Source organism: Ceratosolen solmsi, unplaced genomic scaffold (genome assembly GCF_000503995.2).
Source record: "Ceratosolen solmsi marchali unplaced genomic scaffold, CerSol_1.0 scaffold63, whole genome shotgun sequence".
Classification (NCBI taxonomy): Eukaryota; Metazoa; Arthropoda; class Insecta; order Hymenoptera; family Agaonidae; genus Ceratosolen; species Ceratosolen solmsi.
Window position 1 is genome coordinate 290664 of NW_011948437.1, and position 27834 is coordinate 318497.

At 29.6% G+C, this 27834-nt stretch overlaps 3 protein-coding genes across 5 annotated transcripts in view; 2 read left to right on the forward strand and 1 right to left on the reverse strand.

Moving 5' to 3' along the window:
- The first annotated feature begins 255 nt into the window (after positions 1 to 255).
- Positions 256 to 2820, forward strand: LOC105365179 (calcineurin subunit B type 2). The gene is made up of 5 exons (XM_011503274.1): positions 256 to 385; positions 626 to 665; positions 1707 to 1918; positions 2039 to 2248; positions 2652 to 2820. Exons 1-5 carry the CDS (start codon positions 383 to 385, stop codon positions 2697 to 2699), a joined length of 513 nt encoding a protein of 170 aa, XP_011501576.1. The 5' UTR covers positions 256 to 382; the 3' UTR covers positions 2700 to 2820.
- Positions 2821 to 6466: 3646 nt separating this feature from the next.
- Positions 6467 to 27834, reverse strand: part of LOC105365181 (probable 4-coumarate--CoA ligase 2) — a 29612-nt gene continuing 8244 nt past the window's right edge. For all 3 annotated transcript variants that reach the window (XM_011503278.1, XM_011503276.1, XM_011503277.1), the window contains exons 3-7: positions 27423 to 27781; positions 16676 to 17208; positions 13962 to 14299; positions 6854 to 7027; positions 6467 to 6756 (exon numbers count right to left, since the gene is read on the reverse strand). In XM_011503278.1, the coding sequence (XP_011501580.1) occupies positions 6649 to 6756; positions 6854 to 7027; positions 13962 to 14299; positions 16676 to 17208; positions 27423 to 27781 (1512 nt within the window). In that variant the 3' untranslated portion in view covers positions 6467 to 6648. The remainder of the gene's footprint in view (positions 6757 to 6853; positions 7028 to 13961; positions 14300 to 16675; positions 17209 to 27422; positions 27782 to 27834) is intronic.
- On the forward strand, positions 8682 to 11756 carry LOC105365180 (Protein phosphatase 4 regulatory subunit 2-related protein). Its single transcript, XM_011503275.1, has 2 exons — positions 8682 to 9482; positions 9594 to 11756. Exon 2 carries the CDS (start codon positions 9693 to 9695, stop codon positions 11589 to 11591), a length of 1899 nt encoding a protein of 632 aa, XP_011501577.1. The 5' UTR covers positions 8682 to 9482; positions 9594 to 9692; the 3' UTR covers positions 11592 to 11756.

Consider the following 27834-nt stretch of genomic DNA (forward strand, 5'->3'; position numbering starts at 1 on the left):
TCATCTGCGTTTAAATTGTACACATACAGACGTGATAAAGCAGCAATCGCAGTAGTGTAGTGTAGTTGTAGTGGAGGATGTCGTAGTGTTGCTGCTGCTGTTGTTGCTGCTACTGCTGGTGCTGCTGCCTGCTGTTGTTGCTGTTGTTATTGCTGCTACTGTTGCTGAAATTGTCGCTGTCGTTGTGTTGTCGCTGTCATTGTCATTATCGTTGTCAGTATCGTTGTCGTAGTCGCTGTCAGTCGTCGCAGTCGTCGCAGTCGTCGTCGTAGTCGACTTGTGATCAATTTCCAATCGTAACGAGCAGTGGGGTGAGTCGAGTTCCTCAAGAGGAAGAAGAGGAGCGTATCGATAAATAGCCAAAAATAAAAAATTTGTCACAATGGTGAGTATCAAATGATCGTAATAGTTTAATTAGAGATTGTTGACAAATTCGGGGAGAGACGGAAACTCGCGCGCGGCGCTGTGAAATCGATTTGGAGACTCACGTTCTGTGTGCGCCTCATTTTCTATTTCTCGTAGAGTTGCGTCCCTCTTCGACACTGTCCTGGCTTCTCTTTTGCCTATTCTACACATATGCATTACCGATATGGCTTAAAAAACGATATTTTATTTACATTTTCAGGGAAACGAGAGCTCATTGCCTATGGAGCTTTGCTCAAACTGTAAGTTTTCATCTTAAGTTGCATCGCTTATAGGCGCTACGGACAACTCACGCGATGTAACCTTGATTATATAGGAGATTTAGAATAAAAATCGTCGTTATTTTGAATAATACATTTTCTGAATATGATAGTAGAACTTTTTGATTACTTTTGATAAAATAGTATCCTTCTTGCTTGCACGTTGTCCACTTCTGATCAAACTAAATTCAATAGACTGTTTTTACCAAATTATTTAATTTTGCACTCATCTATTTATTATAGGCAAATTAAACCAATGTTGTTACTGCTTATATATACAAATATACAACAAATATATATATATATATATATATATAACAAATATAATAAATTTTACATAAATATATGCATACGTGCATACATACATACATACATATGTATATATATATATATATATATATATATATATTTGTTGTTGTTGTTGTTGTTGTATATATCTATATCTGTATACTCAAATCAAAGCTTATAATTATAAATGAGAGGCATTTATGAATTTAGATATTTTAAATTGTAAAAATAATTTACAAATTTGAATGATATGTTTCAGAATTTTAGTAATCACTTTGTTTAAACGATTAATTTTCAATTTATTAAAAATATAGTAATTATAAAGTAGTTACGAAGGATATATTAATAAATTTTACTTATTTTTAATTTTTAATAATACCATAAAGTTATTTTTCAAATTTAACAATTTTAAACTGGTTTGAAAATATTTAAGATATTTAAAAGTTTTATAATCACAAGCAAATTATGAAATAATCTTTATTTAAATATGGATTATAAATTTAAAAGAATATTTTAAAAAATTTCATAGCAATTAGTTTCTTTGTGTTTTTTTTTTAAATATATTTTTTCAAATTTTATTATTTCGTTGCTGAATTATACATTATATGTATTTATCTTATTGATAAAGAAAAATCAATTAAATCAATTTCATGCTTACATATGTTAATTGAAAATTTTTCAATAAATCCAAGTTTTATTTATATTTCTATAGTATTTTTGTTTTTATATTTGCAGTTGATGCTGACGAAATTCGAAGGCTAGGAAAAAGATTTAGAAAACTAGATCTTGATAATAGCGGTGCTCTAAGCATCGATGAATTTATGTCTTTACCCGAATTACAACAAAATCCACTAGTTCAGCGCGTCATAGACATTTTTGATGCCGATGGCAATGGTGAAGTAGATTTTAAAGAATTTATTCAAGGAGTCTCGCAGTTTAGTGTTAAGGTTTGAATTGAAGCTGATTTTCAGCTGATTTACTTTAAGGACAAAGACAATTTTATTATAATTTCCAATTCGTGAATAATGTGTTTTAATAATTGGTGTTATTTTTCTATTTTTAAGCAGGGTGATAAAGAAAGTAAACTTAGATTTGCATTTAGAATTTATGACATGGACAATGATGGATTTATAAGTAATGGTGAGTTATTTCAAGTGCTAAAAATGATGGTAGGAAATAATTTGAAGGATACTCAGCTGCAACAGATTGTTGATAAAACAATACTTTTTGCCGATAAAGACGAGGATGGAAAAATAAGTTTTGAAGAATTCTGCTCAGTAAGTAGATTTTCTTGACGAATCTTGAGCAATTACAACGCTACTATAAACTCTGTTAATATCGTATTTATTTATTTATAATTATATACAATTTAAAATTTTACCTTAAGTAATTCCGTAAGATACAAATATAATATAAACTATACTTTAAAATAAGATTGAATTTTATAGTATAAAAAAAATTGGTGAATATTTATATTAATAGTAGTTCAAAGTTGTAGCGATGACTAATTTAATATAATTAAATCTTAAATATTAATCTTTATTATCACACACACACACACACACACACACACACAGAGAGAGAGAGAGAGAGAGAGACAGATAGACAGACAGAGGAACACAAATATATATGTCATAAATAACTTTTATAAAGTAAATGTCTACAAACATTTTTTTTTAGGTTGTCGGCAACACTGATATTCATAAGAAGATGGTGGTTGATGTTTAATTAATAAAAATTCTTAAAAGCGTGTAAAAACGTTAATTATTAATAAGTGCGTTAATTCGATTGAGTATTATCACAAAATACATTAAATAATTTATAATTTTTATTTAAATTTCCCTTAATTCGCTGAACTATACTTTTAAATTGTCTATTTTTTATTTTTACCATCTGCCTTATATTCATATTTCTTAAAGAAAAAAATGATAAATTATTTTAAAAAAGGTTCTATATAATTGCCTTCAACAATCAGATATAGATAAATTATTAAGTGCAAAAATCAGATTTCATCAATGTATTTTTTAAAATTTCATGATAATACTCAGTTTTATTTTGTAGGTATAAATTAAATATAGATGTATTTGAATAATAAGATCAGGAGAGTTCCAAATTAAAAAAATAAAAGACAAGTGATTGTCACCTTTCGTAAATATCAATGAATTTATTTCTATGAGAATATTGTATATTAATGTGTGTATGAATACATATATACGCATTCATATATAACATATTATATATATATATATATATATATATATATATATATATACACATATAGATATTATATATATATATACATATAGATATTACATATATATATATATATATATATATATATATATATATATATATAATATATTTATTTATATTTATTATAATATCGCCGCTACGAGTTTAATTAATAACATTAATCGTCATTATTTATAAATGCATAATATATCTCTTCTTGTCTCATAAGTTCAGCACTCTCGCTAAATGTAAAAGAAATAAAAAAAATCATACAAATAATCTTTATGCACTCTTTGCTCTAATCAGTCATTGAGTCAGGGTTTCGTTATAGCCCTCATGTACCTTAACTTATTGTTACCTGCGAGAATATACTTGTAATATATATATATATATATATATATATATATATATATATATTTATGCATGTATGTATGTATGTATGCATGTATGCAAGCATATGTAATGAATGATGATAAAAGCGTTGCAGCTCGCATACAAGTTTTGTAAAATCGTCATTGGATCATGGACGATTGACTGAAAAAAAAAATTAATGAAAATAACAAATATGTAAGAGCGACAGAATTGTCGGAAAACTACGTGTAAAGACTTAGGTTTTTCACCTGTCTCGTATCACGTGCCTGTGAGAAAACGAATGATTAGTTTGTCGCGTCTTCACACTACATGTTTATTTTTCTGATATTAAGTATGTTGCTAGTTCCGTTGATGTTAATTGTTTCAAATTTTTCAATATAATGATTATACATGAGAGTAATCAATATATTGATTGATGCATAAATAAGTATTTTTCATTATAACTTTCAATTGATAGGAAGCTTAAAATTACATTTAGAAATTTAATCTTGAGTTTAATAATAATAAGCTGATTGTTACCATCGATAAATTATGAAAATTAATATCAATGAAATGATCGCCAGATATAGTTAAACTAAAAATTTGGAGAAAATTGAATAAATGAAAACATAATTATTGAAATTTATGAAAAAAAATGAAAGTCAATGCAGGTTTCAGAATTTTTATTAAATATAATATATAGATTGAATTTTTTCCAGATTTTCTGAAATCTACGTACACAATGTTAATTGAAAGATTAATATAATTATAATCAATACATCCTCGGCTTACCTTTACCTACGAATATTTGTGGTTTTGTTTTTTTTTTTTGTTTTTTGTTTTTTTTCTAATACCTAAGTTTTTTAATTTGTAATCAAGCTATTGTACATACTAAATTTATTCAATTTAATCGATTCACAACTTTAATCTTTTTATTAAATATATTTGTTGGTTATTGAAAGATTACGAAAATTGCGTGCAAACAACTGTTATTGTATTTTGTTTATTGTAAATTTTGATTGTTATATCATAATTATTATTCAAAAACTTAATTCACTCAGTAATATATAATTATTTAAGGTGTCAGAATTATTTTGTTATTTTTGTAAACGTCTCAATTTATTAAAAAGCTTTTTAGTTATAGTACAAAAATAAATATAGATGGATGCATAAAGCACTTTTTGAAATAAGCATTTGTCTTTGTTATGAATATGTCATGTCGAAGCATAAATCAGTGCAATTATTAAATTGTTAAACATTGTTTCATAACGAGGATGTTTGATAGTTGTGTTTTTTTAATATAAACGCAGGTGCTTTTTTATTTTAATATTTATAAAATTATACATACGCATACACAAGCATCTACATCAAATAAGTCCCAGATGTTAAATTATAGGTACATTCGTAATAAATATTAGAATTTTTTCAACTTGGATTGTTGTACTCGATATATTAATTTTTGTCGAAATATTAATAAAAATAAGATATTGTGTTGATTGCGCCGCTCATTAATTTTTTTTCTTACTGCTAACCTATTTATTTATAATATAAAGTATATTAAGCAAAAAGATATAAATTGGTCGATAAAACATAAAAGAAACTTTGTATAAAAATTGCGAGGCCCTATTAAATTGGGACTAGTAAATCATCATCGAGAATAGAAGTATAAACGAAGAAATGAAAATGAAAGGTTCACGAACTACGTATTCGTACATTATTTGCATATATATATATATATATATATATAGTTAGAAGTACAAAAATATCTGGTAAAAGCAATTATATATAATTGTATACAACCGCATGTGTTCATGGATGCGGATGCTTACGTATATAATTACATATAAATGTTGTTTAATGTATAAACTATATATGCAAATTTTAATAAATTAATGTAATTTATGCATATATTACTTAAAGTCCGTTTCACCAATTCTCAGAACGTAATGGTAGATAAAGTAATTGTTAGAGCTTGTTTATTCTCAAAAGCGCCCACCATTATGAACTAAATAAAGGCGTAAGAATTATTTTGTTTCTCATTAAGCTTGCACCGGTGTATTGTTTTAACTATTTGAGAAAAAGTGAGTAATAACGAAAGATATCAGATAAGCTTATATAAGCATATATAAGCTTGTGAGAGAGTGCTAAGGAAAAATGAAGCATTAAAAAAATAAATAAATAAATAAAAAAACAATAAAAAGATAAGAATTTAAACAAAGAAATTAGCGAGTTGTGAGTGATAAACAAATTTTTTAAGCGAGTAAGCGAGTATGTTTAAATTGCCATATTCGTGGAAAAGACTGAAACTCGAATGGGACCCCAACATCTTTTGAGCGTGCGTCAGTACATCTGCTTTGGATTAATTACGTATCGTGTGATCATTGAAGTATAATAATACAAATTAAGATGAAAATTCATATATTATATCAAAACATGCGTATACAAATAATTCTTATTCCATCGTTTAATTGTTTTCTATATCTACCTGTTATGTTGTCTTATTAAATGTCCGATAAAAGTTAGAAAATTAAAGAAATCTCATTAGCTATCGGCAAAATGTAAGAAAATGAATAAAATCTCTGTCTTTAAACGCTATAAATGATCTTCCGTTAAATGGTATAAAATTGCTTCCACATTTTATTGGCTTTAAAAAGTCGTCCATTACAGAAACATTATTATGAAATTAAAAATTAAAAACGTACGAATGAGCAATAGGTATTAAGATGACCTTTCTTTATTAAAAAAAAGAAATCCTATAAAATATTTGCAAATATTTGTAAATTATAGAAATTCATGGTCGATTCATCTTTTTTTTTCTTTCTATTTTTTCTTTTCTTTTAATAAAAATGACTAGAGGCGCTCTTCCAATGATAATCAAAAGAATGATATAAGTGTGTAAAAGAAAACAAAAATTTACTTTTAGAATAATGTTTATTCGTAATGAGACTCCATTATAAAAACGTATTTTTACTCTGTTGCAAGTCATGGCCGATGTTTTACTTGTCTGTATTGTAATTAATAATAATAATCGCGCGAGATCCATTGTCCCAATGAGGCATAATAAGCTGATGAGCCTTTGTCACGTGCATCGCTCTCAAGAACTCAGATTCTTCAACTCGTTGCGCAGGATCTTGCCCGCTGAATTCCTTGGAATAGCATCGAGGAAGGTCACGCCAGCGGCCAATTTCTTATACGTCGCCACCTGAGCGCGAAAAAGGATAAGAACCTTGATTTACCATACGCACAATGACAATTGGACAAAATGGAAACGAGAACATGGTAGTCTAGTTCGTGCATACCTTCGATGCGACGAATTCTTGCACCTGTTCGGGGGTGACGCTATCGAAGCCGGGTTTCTTCACTACGTAGGCTTTTGGCAGCTCTCCGGCGACATTGTCGGGTATTCCAATCACGGCGGCGTCAGCTACACCCTGCATTTCCAGTATCAGAGACTCCAATTCCGTCGGCGATACCTTAATAAACACACACCCACACACCCACACATATATAGATATATATATATATATATATATATATATATATATATATATATATATATTGTTTTTTTTTTATTTTGAACAAGAAAGAATGGATTTTATTAGAGTCGGGTACTTATTCTTGAATCTTTTCGTCTGGCTTTATTATTTTCATGACAAAGTTTATTCTTCTATCGCTTGAAAATGTAAAAGGAACATGTCTAATGAATATACCTTTAATATTTATAAGATGAATTCAATTAATGATATATTATGTTATGCTATCGCGCTTCGAACTTGTTTTTATTTTTATTATCTACAGTAGTTTCATTAATATTGATTTTTAAATGAATCTTATGCCGTTAAAAAAGCTTGTTATAATTTATAATAGAAAGTAGTGAAGTATATAAGGTCAAAGAAATTAATTTACATTAATTTCACTCCAAATATAATAGATTGAGTTTGATCATTGAAAATGCATAAAAATATTTCTTGTGGGGTAATTGTTAATTGAACAATATTATTGAATTGTAATATTTGTTGGTAAATAAATTACGTACGTTACGAAGATAATAAAGAACATTGGCGAGTGAAAAATGTGCCCCACCAAAGGAGCAGAAACAGTGATTATTTTCATTTAGAAATTTAGAATTATATATGATTAATTAGATATTAAGAATGAAATCTGATCATTGAATACGCATATAAGTATAATGATTTTTTCGACGTTGAAAATATGTTCTTTTATTAATTGTTAAAATTTATTGTGAATATCATTTTCGATTTAAGTAAGAATAATCTTCTGCCAGAATATTCGACGATACTTTCTTCAATATGAGCGAAAGTAATGTTTCGAATTTTTCCACAAGTGTTTAACAAGTGGTAATTTATTAAATTAACGAATAATGAAATCGTTAACTATCGAGATATTAAAATAAATTTGAACTATTTTTTATTAAGAAAATATATATATATATATATATATATATATATATGTAGAATAGAAAATACGAAATAAATGACTAATTAACTACGTTATCAATATTATATATTAAACTTTCTTCGAATAAGTGCTTGACTCGACATCAATTTCTTATTGTTATAATTGTATCTATGACCATCAGAGCTATGATTACAATTGTTACTCTATCACTGTTCATAAGTAATAAATATAAGCATATTCATTTCTTTTAATGAATCCTCTACTTTGTTCTTCTATATTCAAATTTAATGTTGTTTTTTTTTTTTTTTTTTTTTAACCATTGGCTTAACACTGATGATAATTACATTTATTATAAAAGTGGCACAACGAGTTAACTATATTTTTGACAAAAGATAACAGACATAACGAATACGTAGATACTTAGGATGGGTTTATAAACAAAAATCTGTCCTTAAATATCTAATCCCGTAGACTTTAAATTTTAATATATCATCATTAAAATCAATTATATTGGGAAAATTATTTAACGAACCGAACAATACATCAATGTTTATAGTTTTGTAATTATTTGTCGAATTTCGAATGATAAAATTTTTATTCAGAATCTACAAAGAACAACTACAATTACAAATTCTCCATATGCTTTTTAGAGCGTACAAACTGAAAAACTCGAATGATCCGACTGTATAAGCTATCATTGAAGCCCTGAGAAAATAACAAAATATCATAAATAATTATGAGAAAAAAAAAGTCTTAGAGGGTGATATTGCTTATGAGGTATATATATATTGGCAAAAATGATAACTATGTGATAAGCAAAATGTTATGCTAAAAAGTTGCAGGAGTTTAAAATTTAAATCGTATGTTCCGCTGATAATTGATGGACATTTATATTCAATATGGTAGCCATGGTGGTATTATGACGGTCAACATCCGCGCACGCGCTATTTAATCAGTAAACTAATTATTTAAAGTAAATAATGTCACTTGTTCGGCATAATTTTCATTGTCTTTGGTACGCGCGAACCGATATAATTAAATCAGCCAACCAAAGGCAGTAAAATTTCCGTTATACTGTTAAGAGGCTTACGGTCAGCATCTGGTAAGCGAAAGAGAACGTAGTCGAGCCTGTAGTTTGGTATGCCTGAGTCGCCGCGCGCAGCACCGCACGCATACACTTATGGCACAATCGCGTGCACATAACCTCCCCACCATAATACGCGAAACGGGATTTCGGTTCTGTGTTTTTTCCGAGGCCGGTCAAATTCCATATTCGTGTATTGGCATCGTACATAATACAAACGAGTTATATGCAGCAGCTGTGCGCCCGCGCGCGCGCATTTGTATGTGTGTGTTGCCCGTTGCACATTTTATCTTCCCCTCCCCCCTGCTATCGTCCAAATAAATAATATCCCAGTGTCTCGGTCTCCATCGTACGTTTATCAGGCGGCCAACGATCGTCATCGCCGTGGTCGTCTTCTGGCGCGTCGTCGCAGCTTTGCGCAACTCGTGAGTAATGTATTCGCACGAGTGCCGGATAACCCATGAGAGACTAACTAAGCCCGGAACCTCGATTTTACTTGCTTAATTATCTCATTTACTCTGCATTCTTTATTCCAGCTCCGAGCGAGAGGCAGGAGGACCGTTAACGCATTATTCGCCGGGAAAGGGCATCCCTGCGTAGAAACGCTTTTAAAGGACGGAGAAAGCAGGGGAAGGATGGAAAATCCGGAGGAGGTGCTGCAGGCGCTCGACGAGTTCCAGAAGATGCGACCGTCCGAAATACCAAGAGAGTTGGAGGACTATTTGTGCTGGGTGGCCAGGACCGGTGACCCAGTGTATCAATGGAGTCTTATTAAGGCTCTGTTCAGAGAGAAGCTCATGCGAGTGATGACTGATTTCTACGAAAACTGTCCAACCCTTGACCTCACACCGTGTCCCAACGTCGAGCAGTTTAATTATGACATTATGAAGAGTACTCTACTGGAGCGCTTGGAAAGCTTTGCTAATGCTCCATTCACGGTACAACGAATATGCGAACTCCTTACGACGCCACGAAAAGAGTACAATCGTATAGACAAATTCATGCGAGCCATAGAGAAGAATATACTTGTGGTTTCGACAAGAGAACCAGGACCATATGGTAGGCGCAGTGAAAATGGTGATAGTCTGGTCAATGGGTCCATTGAAGATGAGACTTCTCATCATGGACAGACTTCTAATGAGGTTGAAATGGAAAGTTGGGTAAAAGACTGTACTGAGACGACCGCTGTTCCTGTAAATCCAGAAAGTAACGATGATATATCCGTAGAGAATGGCTTGAATTTGCCATTAAAAACTGCATTTAGTAAGCACGAAAGAATAGAACAAATTTCAGCCGTTGATGCTACCACCTCTAGCTTTGTTACATCCACAGTGGACTTTTCAACCGCAACAACTGCCAATACGCAAATTGCAGTACAAGAAACTGCCACTGTGGTGCAGAATTTAACGACTGTGAATCACGATGCAGTTGCGATCGTTGGCGACGTCTCTGATGCTATTATGAACGAAGATACTAGTTCGCAGCCTAGCTTGGAGTTGGAGAGTGACGATAATGACAGTAGTGAGTCTAAAAAGCTGCAAACAACTTTCCAAGCAAAAGACTTTTCATTGGACGAAGTTAAATCCCCAAAAATATACTCGGAAGCACTGAAAGGTGTTAAAACAGAAGACAGCATCGAGTGTAATGAATCTAGCAAAGAATGCGACCAACTTATCGAGTCTGCATATTTGGGTGAAAAATTATTGAACGAAAGTACAGATGATTCAGAAAATTCTGATAAGAAAGATAATTTAGATACTCATTCCACTGTAAGTGAAATAGATCAGGTTGATAAAAAGTTTGTAACCAAAGCAGAAGATAGTGAAAACTGTGAATCCAAGTCTAGCACGTGTGGGGACAGCCTTCCACTTATAAACAATAATTTGGATGTGAAAAAAGATGAGGTAGAAGATGACGCCGAAGACTCGACTAAAACTTTAATCGAGGAGAAATGTGATATCGATGTAAAAAATGAAAACACAAGTGAATCGGTTATTGAGGAGAATAGACCAGATGTATCCGACTCATCTGAAAACGACGTTAAGGAATTATCTAAAGAAGTAGAAACTGAAGCTTCGAACACGGAAGACAAAATTAGTGTCGAAGAATCTCCTTTAGTAACGACAGATTCTGACGACACTGCCAAGGTAGAGAGTGTCGAATTAACGCTAGAAAAAAGTGTAGAAGACAACATGGAATCGAGTAAAACTGCAGTTTCCAATTCAATTCCCATTATCGAGGAACCCAAAGACACCACGGAATTGGTAGCCAAAGACGCGAGTAGTTCGGTATCAGTTACTGAAGTGACGAGTGAATTAGAAGATGACACGTCCACTATAAAGAACGACTTAGCCAAATTGCCAACCGAGTCAAGTCAAGTAGAGGATAACGAAATGATCATTTCAAGTTGCGAAGAAGCACAAAGCAATAAAGGGACGACAGAATCAATGGATATTGATAACGAAGGTCTAATGTCGAGTGCACAACAAGACGAGCCAATGGAGCAAGAGACGATTGAAGCCATGAACAGTTAATGATTAAGATATGATATTAAATAATGGACTCTGGTCTTTTTACAAATTGATTTTTGTTACACAACGTTTGACGAATAAAGAGTGTGTATTCGTAATATCAGGAACTATGACACGAAACCATTGTTCAAAATTAATATTACAAAATAATTTAAATTTGTTCAAAGTTTTTCAATATTTTAGTATGTATTACTCATTGAAGTATATGATATAATATAAATATAATATACTTAATGATTTATTAATTTTTTTTTTTTTTTTAATTAAAAATCTGTATTTACTGTACAAAAGTGAACAAAACACATAACTATGTACACGAGATTTCACTAGTGTGAAATCATTTTTAAACGATTAATATGTCATTAAAGAAAATATTTAATTATGAAATGAAGGGAATTAATTTTTTACAATGGTCGCGCTCATTGATCCGGATTTGTACAGCAAATCAGAGTGAACGAGCAAATGAAAATTTGCTCGATATTTCCTTTCGACGCTCAGACGCCTTCAAATGCGCCGCAGGGATCAATTTTTTCAAGTTAACTAATTATCTTCCTAATAAAATATGAAATAAAATAAAAAAAATCCAGCGATTTATCAGCGAAGAATTAAGTAAAAATTTCTTAAAATTTAAGTAAATTTCTGCCTGTTTCAATATAATATAATGGGGGGAAAAAAGAAAAAAAAGAAAAAAAAAAGTAAAAGGCATAGAATAAAAAGAAAAAACACTCGTGTCCGCAAATTTAAAGGTTCTCACGATCTAATGAGCATTTTTATGAAATCATCAACGAATTTCATATTTGCTTAAGTAAATCATTTTTAGAAGAATATGTGCAAATGTGATTTTATTTTTATTACAAATTTCTTAATAAAACTGCATACATACTAATTTAAAGTACTTTATATTTTATTTAAATATATAGTTACAATTTTTGTATTGTAAAAAATCATATTTTGATAATGAATTTGGCTCCAAAAAACAGGCAAATATTTTAATAAGTAAAAATAATCAAGAATTAAATGATAATGACCAATATATGGGCATGATTTTTTTTTCATTTAAGAGTTTATACATTTATGTTCTCTCTTTTATAGAACTAATTAATGTAAGATATTTTTTCTCACGCGTTTACAAAGGGAAGCAATTATGATTCGGTAATAAATTATGATCGTTAGGTTGCTGAGAAATCGAAGAAAATTTATTTGAATTTAATTTACGTTAAAAAGCGATGATAAATCGAAATAAGTACGCACGCATTTTGGCTGTTGGAAGAATAAAGTGAGGCCCATTATTCGGCAGTGACATATTTCGTAAAGCATAGTGATAACGTAATAATTTAATTACGACTGTAAACCAGTAATTATTAAATTTATAAATAGTTTAAGATAGCTGTGTATAATTATTTTATAACAAAATACACGGAGATTACTAACAATATGAACACACAATGTTTTAGATAATTTTATAGAATTGCATCTCTGAACCTGACCTCTACAGAATAAAAATTTTATTCGATAAGCTCCGTTGATGTGCATATACGTGCATACCAGAAAATAACAATTTTATCTGTATTTATTAAATGAAAAAAAAAAGCCAATGAAGCTTTTCTGTTTTATTCTTTAGTAACCGCTCCATTAAATGTTTACAATCGTCGTCTAGAACTGCGAAAATATATTTATCTATTTCGATAATTTATTCTAGCGCAATTTCACAATGAAAGTTTGTTTTTGTGTGTGTGTGCGTGTGCGTGTGCGTGTGTGTGTGTGTGCGCGCGCGTGTGTATTTTCCCCCATATACTCTTGATCGTTTCGTATTTAAATATAAAATTACGTTTTAATGTATTGTAACTTTTTTTATTTTTATTTTTTTTTTATTTATTTATTTATTTTATTTTTTTTTGTTTAATAGATCAATACCTCGATTATATATCACTTTTTCATTCGCGGTTGGAAAATATAATATATATAATTTTAATAATAAAACTAAATTTAAAAGACAAATTTTATTCTGTCTGATTGTAAACGGGAGTTTGTAATTATCATCGTTGCGGCGTCATGAAAGTTCAATTTTATAATTCTCTTCGCTATTTGTTCAATTGATTTTCATCACTTTAGTCGTGTATATTTATATATTCCATTATATTCCGATTTACAATGATAGTTTCCGCTGCATTCCAACAATAGAATATTAAAAATACTTAATTATCTCAGCCAGTCATCGATCATCGATTCGCAATGCGAATTCTTACCTTTCGACACTTTGTACAAGAATAGCCTTTACGTAAAATAAGCACCCTAATCATAATATATATAAAGAAAAAGAAAAAAAAGAAGAAAAGAAGATTGCCGTACAGATAAAAGAAAAGCCATACTCACTTGATTTCCTTTAACTTTAATCAATTCCTTTGTGCGATCTACGACGTAGAAGTATTCGTCTTCATCGTAATACACGACATCGCCAGTGTGAAGCCAGCCGTCGATGTCGATCGCTTCACTAGTGGCCTTGGGATTATCCAGGTATCCTTTCATAATCTGTGGACCTTTTACTAACAACTCACCAGATTTGTTGGGCATACCTACATCTTTACCGTCTGTCAAGTCTATCACACGCGCCAATGTGGAGGGCAACAATTTACCGCAGCTTCCACTCTTCGAATAAGGCATCGTGTACGGAGTTATTGTTACGCTAGGACTCGTCTCAGTCATTCCGTATCCTAAGCAACATCAATGTATTAACATTTAAATTAAAAGCTTCCAATGCTTGCTGAATCGATGAGATTCGGGTACACGCGGATGCCTTTCCGTTAACCTAACGGCGAACACCGAAATTTTCACGTTTTCAAGTGCTTTGTCGTATGTTTTCTCTTATTTAACGAATATATCATTTTCGTTCTTAATCGATGTTATCGACAAGCGCATTTAGAGGAGGAAATTATGATTTATAAGTGTAATTGTACGGATTAATAATGGATCGAACAGTGCTCGTTTTATTAGACTAACGTCAATTGTTGGCAAAAATCTTACAATCTTTCTTGTCTTATTGACCACTAATTCCAAAATAATACCAACGACGATATAATATAATAAATTAAATTATAAGTCCAATTATTAATTGGATTTTCACTCTTAATTCTTTAATCAAGAGCTGAAAAAGAATAAAATCCATGTATTTAATAAAACGTTAAAGCTAATAATTAATTTGAAGCAAATTTAACGTCATATGGTCTTCAAATATTTTATTGCGGATATATTATTTCATTTACATACTATGTCGAGCAGACGCGTTTGATAAAATTAATAACGGTTATCAATTATAATCAGATATAATTAAACCTATCGCCAGACTTTTACCGATATGATATGCATCTTGTTTATTCAAGTTTATTAACTTGGTAACGAAATTCGTAAATAAAACAATAAAATTGAACGAAGATTCATTGTCTATGTTTGCGACGCAATGGTTTTTATAAATTGATTTAATTCAAAATGAATTTACATACACGAATTTACGATGTAAAATTGAGAAAACACGAATAATTAATAAAAATGCGGGAAAAGTAATGAAAAGAAGATACAAAGAACGAGCCACTCGATTCTTGTTGTCCATTGACATTTCGACAATCAATATGCGCAATTTAAGGTCGTTAGTCGCTAAAGCTCCAATGTAAAACAAAAAAAAAAAAAAAAAAAACAAAGTACTTATTGTTGTTTAATCATATTTAATTCGCCAAACGATCGTTCGATTTAATTATGCAAATTTAATGTCATATTTATCGTTTTTATATAATTAACTTTTAATATCCCAATACTATTGGGCCTAATTTATTTCAAATTTAACATCATGTTCACAATGAAAATAGCTTTAATTTTTAATCTCTCAAGGCTGTTAGTTGAATTTTTGACCGAAGTTTAACATAAAACAAATGTATTACATCGAATACATATGTGTTACGTATTGATTATTACATTACCCGGTGCTTAAAAAGGCAGTTAATTAAAATAAAATTACAATACGTTATTAGAATAATTAGTTAATATTCTCGCGAATTATTAAAACTTACAACAATTTCCAACTTATCCAAAAGTTATAAATTAATCGATAAACAGTTTGCTTATAAATAGTAAAGATCTCTAATAACAAATCTACGACTTAAATTACACTTAAAATAATATCGAAATAAGCCAGGCCAATACTTTTTTATTAAATAAAAAAAAAATAAAAAAATATTTCATTGCTAATACAAAATAACTGTCATAGTGAATGAAATTTACATATTTACATGAAATAAAATGATTCGCTTTTAAAATTTCGAAATATTACGAATCACTTAATATTGTCAATAACATAGGATTAGGAAATTACTTATAATTTCATATATTTTCTCTATATATCGGCATTTCCTTTAATTATACGTAAATCAATACGAACAATTCCGTTCTTCTATCACATGGATATTATTTACTCACTATCAATAAATAACTAAAACTTGTTAAAGCTAAATTAATTGTTTTTTTTTTTTTTTTTTCTTTTTTTTACAAGCCAATTATAATTTTTTATTAATATGCGTGTGGGCATTATATCCAACGATATGTAGTCGCGTATCTCTTATCAATGGAAAATGATCTATGTCCTAATATGCAAATGAAATGATTCGACATAACGTGCGAATCAATACAATCTCAATTGCTAGGTATTTCTCTACTAGTACGTAAGAAAATTATTTCAGATTTCATTAAGTAACAATATTCTAAATGATAATTTTGTAAACGCATTCGATAAAAAAAAACAAACAAACAAACAAACAAACAAAAAAAGAAAAAGAAACACCATTTTGATTTTATCTGTCATTTGTTAGACTACATACTAAACTAAGCCTATTTCATATTTGAAAAGTTGCCCTGATTTGATATTACGAGGAGCGCATGCTTTAGCAAAGTACTATAACCGATTTTACGATCACCTTTCATAACAATATCAATACAACAATAATGGATCGAGTGTGTGGCGAATGGTGTGGTGGATGTGAGATCGGGGAGTCAGGTGGTGTATTTGTCGGGAAAGTCAGCAAAGGCTACTACTACTACACTACCTTGTGAAACGGTGCAGTCGTTGCGTCCGATCTTCTTAAAGAACTGATCGATCAAGCCCTTTTTCATGGGAGCTGCTCCACAGAATATTTTCTTCACGCTAGAAAGATGCTGAGGCGTGACCTCGGGATGCGTGATGAGCAATAATAATAACGAAGGTACGACGAAGAGCACCGTGGGCTTGTGATTCTCTAGACAGGCTATGTAGTCCTGAGGGGTGAATTTTGGTATTGTGACGAGATGTGCACCGATGTAAGTCATGTAATTGAGGATTGTATTGAAGCCATAGATGTGAAAGAAGGGCAGCACCGTTAATACCGTCTCCTGGAATTCATCGGTCGGGTCGCTATAATCGATTAGTGCTCGATCCGTCAGCTGGATGATGTTCGTTACGAGGTTGCGGTGTGTCAGCATTACACCCTTAGGGATACCTGTTGTGCCCGAACTGTATAATAAAACGGCGATGTCCGATGGCCGCACCTCTGGTAGTTTTACATTCTCGGATGGACTCAGCAAAGACTCCAATCCCAGGATCCTGCAAATGTCAAAGTTCGCTGTAGTATCGTAGATATGTTTTTATTGGGGATAACGTTGATTTAGGCTCGATGTTAACTACTTAAGCTACGCTCATCGTTATGTTCTTATTAATAGGCTGACATTTTTTTCATTAGCAAAGAGCAACGACATTTTGCTCATCCGTGCCAACAAAATTCATTTTATCTCACGCTGTTATTTTTGTAAGCATTGTTTACATCCAATTGTACCGACGAATGTATTTCATGAAATGTTTAAAGATGCTAATGCTTAATGTCGTTATAAAAGTATTGCGAGACATTAAAATTTTAAAGAGATGATTTAATTTTTCAAAAAAAACAAAAAAATTAATTTGATTTCCTTATTTCAAATAAAACGAAAATTAACATAAAATACTTGAAAATTCACAAGCAATTAGACCAATTACGATATATTAGCTACTTTTAAATTATGCTAACAAAATTACAATAACAAATGCAGTGAAAAATATCGTGAACGAATGTTAAAATCTTAGTCGCAACAGCAATGACGAATTTTGTATAAAGTTATGGAGCAAGTTCATTGTTCCGACGATTTTATTTAAAATTCTGATATTGTATGCCAAATTAGGTATTTTAAATTCCTATATGTCGATTACTTTTTAATCGATGTAATCTTCGTAATTTATTATTCATTTCTAAATTTATTACCTTATTTTTCTTTTTATCCACGAATAAATTATTTCGATTTAATTTAAATGACTCCGTGTACAAATATATTTTATTCACTTGACGTGTGTGTGTGTGTGTGTGTGTGTGTGTGTGTGTGTGTGTGTGTGCATTAAATTATATATCATTTTGTCACTGCATATGAAAATTTTATTCTTTGTGGACATCGAGAAAAGTCCTGAGTATCCAAATATCCCAATATCCAATTATATTCATTAATAGCACTGTTATTATAGATAGTGTTAGTGGTAATTATTATAAATGCGTTAGAATACTTAACTGTAATTATATGTTTTAATTTCCTCTTCGCTAATTAAAGGCTATTAAATGTGAAAACTATATTATTATGGAAAAACGATGTTTTTAGATATAAAAATATAATATACAGTATTAAAAATTGTAAAATACAAGTTCAATAAATCTTAGATTTATATGAATTATTAATTGCTCGAGCTGTAAAGCAAATCTTATCTTTGCGAGAAGAAGAGTTTACGACAAAGTTGCAACTAAAATTGGCGAGTATTTATTCGAACATAATAATACTAATTGCTTATATTATTACATCTGCTTTAAAGATATTAGCTATAAAAAAAAAAAAAAAAAAAAAAAAAAAAAACAACATCAATAAACGGTATCTTATGAAACTGAGCGTAAATGATATTTCAGTTCCGTAGAGTCGTGAATAATAATTCTCGAAATCCTGTAAATAGACTCTTGACTATATAAGAAGATTCTGCTATTTTTCACAAAAAATTATGTAAGTCAATTTCGTATTTTTCGATATAATTAATTCGTCTCTGAATTAAATAATATTTTCTTTAAATAATTTACCATTGACTATTGTAAGAAGCTGTTCATTAATAAATATATATTATATCAAGTTTATAATGATATTAAATATAAATATGATTTAAAATATTTTCATACTTCTTTCACACTGTAAATAATATTTTTATATTTAAATTTATGAAAATATATGCAAAATAATGAAAATATATTCATTGTATCTTAATTTGTAAAATATCATATTTTTGGGTTAATTCGTATAATTTAATAAATAAAAAAGAATAGTATTTTCTGAAGTTTACTACGTACATATCAATTAAAAAAAAAATATTTTCATGCAACTATTTAGTAAAATGATAGATAAAATGTAGTTTAAGAGAGAGAGAGAGAGAGAGAGAGAAGTTATGCATATACAGCCAAAGGAATTTTCCTCGTGTAATGAAGAATAAATAATTACAATAACGATACAAAACTTATTACCCAAGAGTTTAATTTTCACTACATAATTTTTTCATTACCAAATAAAGAAAAATAAAATCGACATACTGTTGACTATCATCTTTTATAAAAATTGGAAAATAATGTTTTTCTTTATTGAAATATATTTTTGGTAGCAATACTTAAGATAATAATCTATATTAACTAAACTAGAGCGTTAATTATAATTATTTCTGTATTAGGAATTGAATTTAAAAAATGATGCACGACGTATGATTCAACTGATTATTAAATTTGTTTGTCGCGTCTGGTAAAAATTCATCTGCATCCTCGAACTGATCAGTTGCTTTACATAAATCTTATGACATTACAAGAGATGATGATGATCTATTAGAAATGAGCTACGAATCGTTGCAAACAATTATTAATCGTTTAATAGTCGATATCATTGAATTATTTCTTTAATGTCAAAAACAAGCTCTACAATTGTGCTAACGTAAGATGATAAGATACGGAGTCGTAAAACTACATGGCCAAACTCGTGGAATGTTTCGTTCCGTGATGTATTTCAACGCAAAGACTACCCACGTAGAATGAAACTACAATAGTTTTGAGGTCAAGAGTTTAAATATAGGGGAGAAGACTCGATAAACGTCAAATTTATTTAATAGAGAAACCTTTCATACATATAACCCATTCTATTACGGTGAATCAAATGTTATTTTCAAAAGGTTTGAGAATATTTTATAGCATGCCATTTTAAGAATTTTCACCTTCTATCTAACGACGTTAACTCAACATTAAAACGAGTATATTTTAATTGATAGATTGATTACACATTCTCTCAATCGCGATCAGGCACAGAATTCTAAAATCAAAATAATTGTTAATATGCGTAATAATGCATAGTGCAAGCCAAGATATATCCTTGAGCGCCTACGAATCATAAATGATAAATTATGTCATGGTACATTTGATGATAGGCTAATTGTTGCTTTACCAAGTATAGCACGAGATTCGCTCTTTCAGCACGTATAACATATGATAACATTTAACGATTAAAGAAACAAAAATGAAGCATACAACGAATAGGATGAAAAATATTGCCTAAGCAGGTGTGAAAATTTTTATGAAAGTACATTAAATCTTTCGGATATTATTGATTATTAATTAGTAGTTTATATTGTGACTATATTGGAGTATGAAACATATGAAATAACAAGCCTATATTCAATTTTGTTTTTATACATATAAAAAAACAACAACAATAACAATATAAAAAACAATATAAAAACATGTCTATATATATATATATATATATATATATTTTTTTTTTTTTTTTTTTTTTTGAATAGGAAAAACAACTTGTTTGTATGTGTACTCAATTTTTAATTTACGTCTAATAAAATAACGAGTAAATCGTTTTATTTTTCTTTAGAATTTATAATGTAACATTAAATTTTGTAGACAATTTGCTTTAATAAGAAAATTAAATCAAATTTTCAAATTCTGGTATTATATATTTCCATGTGCGTGTCACTACATTAATGGTTCTTTATTAATATAGTTCGCCTGTACGAGCCAAGATCAAGAATTATTAAAAATTTCACAATAAGTATAAAAAAAAAAACAATGAAAATTTATTACTTATTATTGAATTATGATGAATTATGATGGCTACGGATTAATAAACGTTAATAACGCTAATGATAAGAGATCGGATATTGCAATGATAAGACGGCATATCGTCGAATTGTATCTGAAACTACGAAATAAAGTTGTAATCATTTTGTAGTGATGAAAGTGTTAAAGTAAGCAAATATCATGAAAAGCACGGTTGAAGTTCATTTAATCACCAAGATTAAAGTTCATTCAAGTTTCTTTGATTACTGCATCCCTATTCGTTTTCGTTACAATACAGTGCCTTTTATAAATAATATATTTTACATATTCCAGGAAGATGTAATATCCATAAACTATAATTGCACTACAAAGACAGAGGAAAATGAAAAAAAAAAAACAGTGCTGAACATGAATATTTGTTTAATGATTTTCGACGAAAATAACATATTTTAATAATGGTGCAAGCCAACTTTATTGCCGTATGATTTATGATAAATTTAAAGCATTGTCTGTCATAAGGAGATAAATATGCATATAAATGTTTACGTCCTCGGATATACAAAAATTGTATAAACATTTTTATCAAAGCTCATAAAATTCATATGAAGAAGAAGAAGAAGAAGAAAAAAAGAAATAATACAATTTCCAGATACACATCTGATAATGAATTGATAATATGTGTCATAAAAAGTAATTTTTATAAAACTCAATTTCAACCATTATGATTATAACGATAACATCATTATCCAATATTTTTTAAATAAATGCAATGTTAATCTCCATGAAAAATACTATGCTGGAAAGTGCTGATTATTAATTTAATACCGAGATATGCTTATCATATCAGACGCTTTGATTCTCCTCCTAATTATATCAATAATTATATTACACTCGATTAATATATATTTAGAATAGAAGTCAAATGCAATAACTAAGTGCGTAAGAAGCGATCGATCGATTGCCGAGGTATTAATCGGTGATTCTCCGATAAACAACCGCGCAATTACCAATCTCAGAGTAGAGCAAAGATCAAGATCAAGTGAAATAGCTTGAAAATCGGATGGCCGGTCGAGAGGAAAAATTACTATCAACGCTAATCGTAATCATCTTGTCGGGGTATCGATAATTGACGTCGCGGAGGCAAAGACTAATATAACAACAACGTGTCTGATAAAAGACATTTCAAAAGGGGAAGTCGGGGTTTGAGCGGGCTAGGCTACACCAACACCGATAACTCGGCGAAGATATCGGGACACGAGGCATTAAATTGCCCATGAAATGCCGCTCGGAATGGGATAAGAGTACGTCATCGTGCCGCGCCTCATTCCTACGTAGCTTCTGCCAACTGGCGAAGAGTACGTATTTTCTCCGGGAATTGATAATAGGATTGTTTTTCTGGCAACCAACCACTCACTGTGCCTCATTCCTCAAAATCCCCATCCATTATCATGACGTGTTTAGGATACCCGTTTCCCCGGAATCTTGTTCTTTCTTTCTTTCTTTCATTCTATCTTGCTTTTTTTGTCTTTCAAATGATGTCTCACTATGATCCACGATGATCGGTGATCGATCGCCAATATAAAATATTTCTAAATTTAGCGAGCTGTGCGATCGAGTCTTTGTATTATCGTCTTTTTCTTTGCATCTCCTTCTCTTGCATAAAAAAAAAGAAAAAGAAAGACATATTAATCGAACCAAAGGAGAAACGTGTGACATAACAGAGGCCGAAGTTGGGAAGATTTTACGAAAAAAAAAAAAAATAAATATAATAGATAAATACAATTTATGTAACTGACCATAATATGATAACTGTGTATGTTACAGTTCTAATAGAAAACATCGCGTTAATTCAACGAATTATTTATTACCAATTTTAATCATTGTTATCTATGAAAAATTATAGTTATACTGAAAATTCGAAATAATTACCCTTTTATGTTATAAATGTTATAACTATATTAATGTTATAATTATAATTCTATAAATTCGTAAATAATTAAAAAAAAAAAAAAAAAAAAAAAAAAAAAAACCTATCGCGTCTCGGAAACATAAAGAAATACACTTAATGTAGACATTGTGAACCACGTGTCTCAATATTATAATATTAATCATAAGAACTTTCTATAATTAAGTACAAATGAAACGACAATAATCAATATATATATATATATATATATATATAACAATAATGAAATTAAAAAATAGAAGCACGTATAGAAATCGCAAATTATTAATAAAATTTGTTATTATGGATCGATATGGTAGAATTAAATAAATTAATTGAATTTATTAATTAATTAATTAAATGAAGTTACTTAAGTAACGGTAGAGTTGTCAATTTCGAAGAAACTAGTTTCATAAAATATATATATATATATATATATATATATATACTTGGACTACATAAAATTCAATTTAACGTAAACGTATTAAACAAAATTTAACTCGTACCGACATCTGTACTTTCTTTTCATTTTCTTGCCAACTGAAACATATTCTTATGTTTAATAAAAAAAAAAAAAAAAAAAAAAAAAAATTTTTTTTTTAAAATGTTTGATTTTAATCACTTTGTAATGCAAGTCATATTCATAGCATTAAAAAATGGCCACTCTTAGATAAAGTCAACAAATAACAATTTTTAAATGCTAGATAAAAAATAAATAATTACGTTATTTTCAAATGTGATAACAGCTATGTTAAATATATCTTTACCAATAACCTCCACATGAAATATATATATATTTGAATATGTTCGATGTACTCGTTACATAATAACAATATAAGCATTTTGTTGATAAGCTTTTATTCTAAAGGAAATTTAATGTTCAAACATTCGGTAATAATAAACGTTAACTATCTTTTACAGCTACAATCTTCGATATCTCATTAACAAAAGTACATATTATGTTTTTACATTAAATAGATGCAGTATATCTTTTTTTACCGAATGTACTAACTACAAAAAATATTTTTGTAAAAAATGCTCTATAATTGGAATAATAGGGCAATGTTTTTTTTTTTTTTTTTTTTTTTTTTTTTTTTTTTTTAATGTCTTTGCTATCGTATAGATAGACGCTATAGTATATAAGAATTTTATCGTCAATGTATAATTTGTTTTTCTATTGTTGTCATTTTCATTTTATGTACGTACATCTTATTGGTAAAAAAAAATTTTTATGAAATATATATTGGATGAAAAGTAAGTTAACGACAACTTGCAAGCATTTGCCGTTTCATGCAAAGAATACACTTGCCCTGAAAAAAAAAATGCATGCATATAGAAAACTTTCTATTCAAGTCCGTGTAATCACTTATTTTCAATAATTATAATACGCAACCATTTTTCCATCATTTAATAATCCAATAAATTTAACGTTAACTATTATTTTATAACGATGATTTGAAGCTTCTGATAACCATATGATAATTATCATTAAATTTTTATTATTTATAAGTAAAAAGCCTTTTTTTTAATATATATATTATTAATATTTCAATAAATTATTACATAAATTTCAAAGAGAATATTGATATCTATATATATGTGTGTGTTGCATTTAAAAGACATTAAAAAAAAAAAATAAAATAAAAAAAAAATGATAGATTTATGTTTTCTTTTGGTAGGTGATAAAATGTGATTATGAGTATTTAAATTTGCATTGTAAACGAATGTTGCAAGTTAAGATGCAATTAATGGACTCTGCAATTTAAAGCCGAAGATTTTATTTGGTGTACGTAAATCTCAATATAAGCTCTATTTAATTTACAATGATGAAAATTCAATTATGTTTTACATAACATTACGGCGCAATTACAGTAAAAATTGTGTTCCTGTTCGATTTACAGCAGTTAATCTCACAGGTTGCGATTTGTTCGTATGCACTAAATGTGGAAAAAATTATTGTACCTTTATGAATATTTATTGTTGAATTTGGAAAAATCGTTGGAGAGAAACCATAAAAGTAAATGAGAGAGAATATTTTTAGTATTATGGGCTTATAACATAAATATGAAACAAATATAATAATAAGATATTTTATTTGTCGGGTGAAATTCAATTCTAGTTCATGTCTATCTGTCTTCGTGTCACATTCGTATTCTAATGATATTTGTTATGATCCTTATTAGAATGGTGATTTCATAATATCGGTATATCAAATACGTCTCATACATCGTCAAATAGATTATCTAATTTTTTTTTTTAAATAAGATATTAAAAAAAAAAAAAAAAAAAAAAGGATATACATATAAATATCTGAATCTTTTGTCGTACTTGGATATTTAGACAATTTTATCACAAAAGCCCATAAAACGTAGGTTACTTATAATAATTGTATGTACAATGTGAAACAGACAATCATTCTGGGAATTTTGAAACTATCAGTCATAATTAATTTGCATTTAAAATAATAATTACAATAAGAGACAATTTTGAAAATGTAAAGGAAAATTGATATCAGTATACAAATTATATATTATATAAATAAATTAATTTGTTTAAATCACATTTATTTTATCGTTTAAAGATAATATTTACAGAAATTTAAGAATTTACGGATGTAAATTTAATTTCTCATACATGCAATATTATTTGATAATTTATAATAATTTATAATAAAATTTATAATAAAATATCTTATTTATAATTTAATTTTGATATTGTGATATTCGTTGTATATGTTATTAATATTCGTAAAGGAATTTCAAGGAATATTTCAATTTACGCGAACAATCCATGATAATGTAGATTAATTTTCTATTAGTTTGTTAATGATTATTATTTTATTGTTATTGGGCGCTGAATTGTATTTATTTCATAATTGTCTTGAAATTTATATAATATATACTAGGATATAAGATATAAATCTATACTTATATATATATATATATATATATATATATATATATATATACTATAAGATATAAATATAAGAAATACTTAGATAATGTACGATGTCGAGTATTATGTTTCAATTAAAACTTATGGGATTTCCATTGATTTACACTAAAGATTTCTGTCTTAATTCTTATCTAAATAGCGTTAAAAATAGATGACATTGAGAAATCGAAAACTTTCTAAGAATACCTTAGTAATAATTCAAAATTCTAATTTCCTAATGTTTCAATAAACTGCATTACAGTAAGTTTTCATGTAAAATGAAATATAAAATTTAATATGGGCTCATAAGTACAAAAACCTACTGACATAAATACAAGAGATTGTACTTTTGAAACGAAAACAGGCTTCCTTCCTGACCTAGAATACATACTCTCGTTACTTATGCATATTTATTTTTTAACGGATGCGGCAATTGTAATATAAATTTTGATTGACAAGGTACATTGGGTGAAGAAAAAAAAAGTATTATAAATTTTTATAAAATCATATCTTGTGATACACATTTTACTCATTGAAATATTAATGATTATTAAAATTTACATAGCTAAATTTTACATTGATAATCTAATTTTTGTATCATTTGATTCAGTAAAGAATGCAATCTATACATTTTATATATCGCTTCTACCAATCGTACATCGAATTTCCGTGGATGAAAATTAAGAAACAAATTTATGAGAATCTTCTGTATTATTTATCATTTGGGAATCATTTCTCAAATACACGATAAAAAGAAATGATTGTTCTGAAAAATTGATTGATCAAAAAAAAAAAAAAAAACAATAATACTGTAAATCAAATTGTTTGGGAGAATATTTGTAATTTTATTAAAATACTTTTTAGCTCCAATGTTCATACTGATTAATCATTTCAATTTCAATTTTAATTCTTGCACGATTGATATATATATATATATATATATATATATATATATATATATATATATATATATATATATATATATAGACACATTATTTATGCTCACAATACGCCAAACAACGCAGAATTTAACAAAATATTTATTTAACGATTCAATCACACATTTACAACAATAACACACAATGAATAATAAATTTCAATTGACACTGTGAAATTGAATTTTGAATGATCTTGGATCGTCGATTTATTTTTCCCTTAATGCTGCCATTGAGCGTCCGATGAGGAAAATGATCTAGATACCGTTAATACATGCTACGTATATGAAAATGATCTATTAATCAAGATGCTTTTTATTACGATCGAATAGTTTAAAGTATAGTTATGATTTAATATGCGAATTCGCGGAAGGCAAACCTTGCTGTTAGTTAATTGTTTACCGCGACTGCTTTCTCGTTACAATATCGTAGTGTTAGAATGCGTGATTGCCTATTAGTGTGCGCATAACAATGTGCACATTGTGTAGGTGAGTGCAATATAGTGGTAGTGCAAGCAACAGCCTCCCCTCGACGACGGTGGTGTCTTGAAAATCGTTGGTAAGCCAATGATATACCGTCGTCAGCTATGAGTGGTTAGTAATTCGATAGGATTTAAAGGCTCGGGGAGGGGAAGGGTGTAGTTTAATGGAGGAGCGCGTGCATGAGAAATCGGGTTCCTTCGTGGCCGGTCGAGCTTTCGCGAACTGCCGGCAGCGGAGGATCCGTTAAACGGTAAACGGTACAGGTACGAAGGGCGTGGGCATGGGAGTTGGCTAGGAGATTGAGAGAAAGACGGGGAGAGACTGAGAATAATGAAGGCTGGGGGATTTGAGCGCATCGGCCTCACCTTTGCTCGGGCTCGGCGCTGCCCCCGATGTTGATCGTGCAGTCGTAATTGGCGAGGGTTTTGGACACCGTCTGGGCCGCCTCGAGCAATTGGGGTATCGTGATGATGCACCTGACCTTGGCGCTCTGGAACTGACGTGTGAGCTCCGGCACCGTGTACAGGGGGTTGGCGAAGGTGACGATGAGGCCTGCTTGGAGGGCCGCGTGAACCGCGACCATGTATTCCGGCACATTGGGAAGCAGCAGGCCGATCCGGTCGCCCGGCTTAAGGCCCGTGTTGGCAAGGAAAGCCTGGGCCCCAACCTTGCACAAGTTCTCGCTCGCTCCAAAGGTGTACGACCTGCCCGATATGCCGCATGTCTGACCGAGCCCCCAACAACGTCAACATTTTTTTATTTTGAGATTTTAGTGTG

Coding starts and splice junctions, on each gene's coding strand:
- LOC105365179 (XM_011503274.1), top strand. Junction 666..1,706: donor TATGGAGCTTTGCTCAAACT/GTAAGTTTTCAT, acceptor TTATATTTGCAG/TTGATGCTGACGAAATTCGA. Junction 1,919..2,038: donor TCTCGCAGTTTAGTGTTAAG/GTTTGAATTGAA, acceptor ATTTTTAAGCAG/GGTGATAAAGAAAGTAAACT.
- LOC105365180 (XM_011503275.1), top strand. CDS start 9,693: ATGGAAAATCCGGAGGAGGTGCTGCAGGCGCTCGACGAGTTCCAGAAG.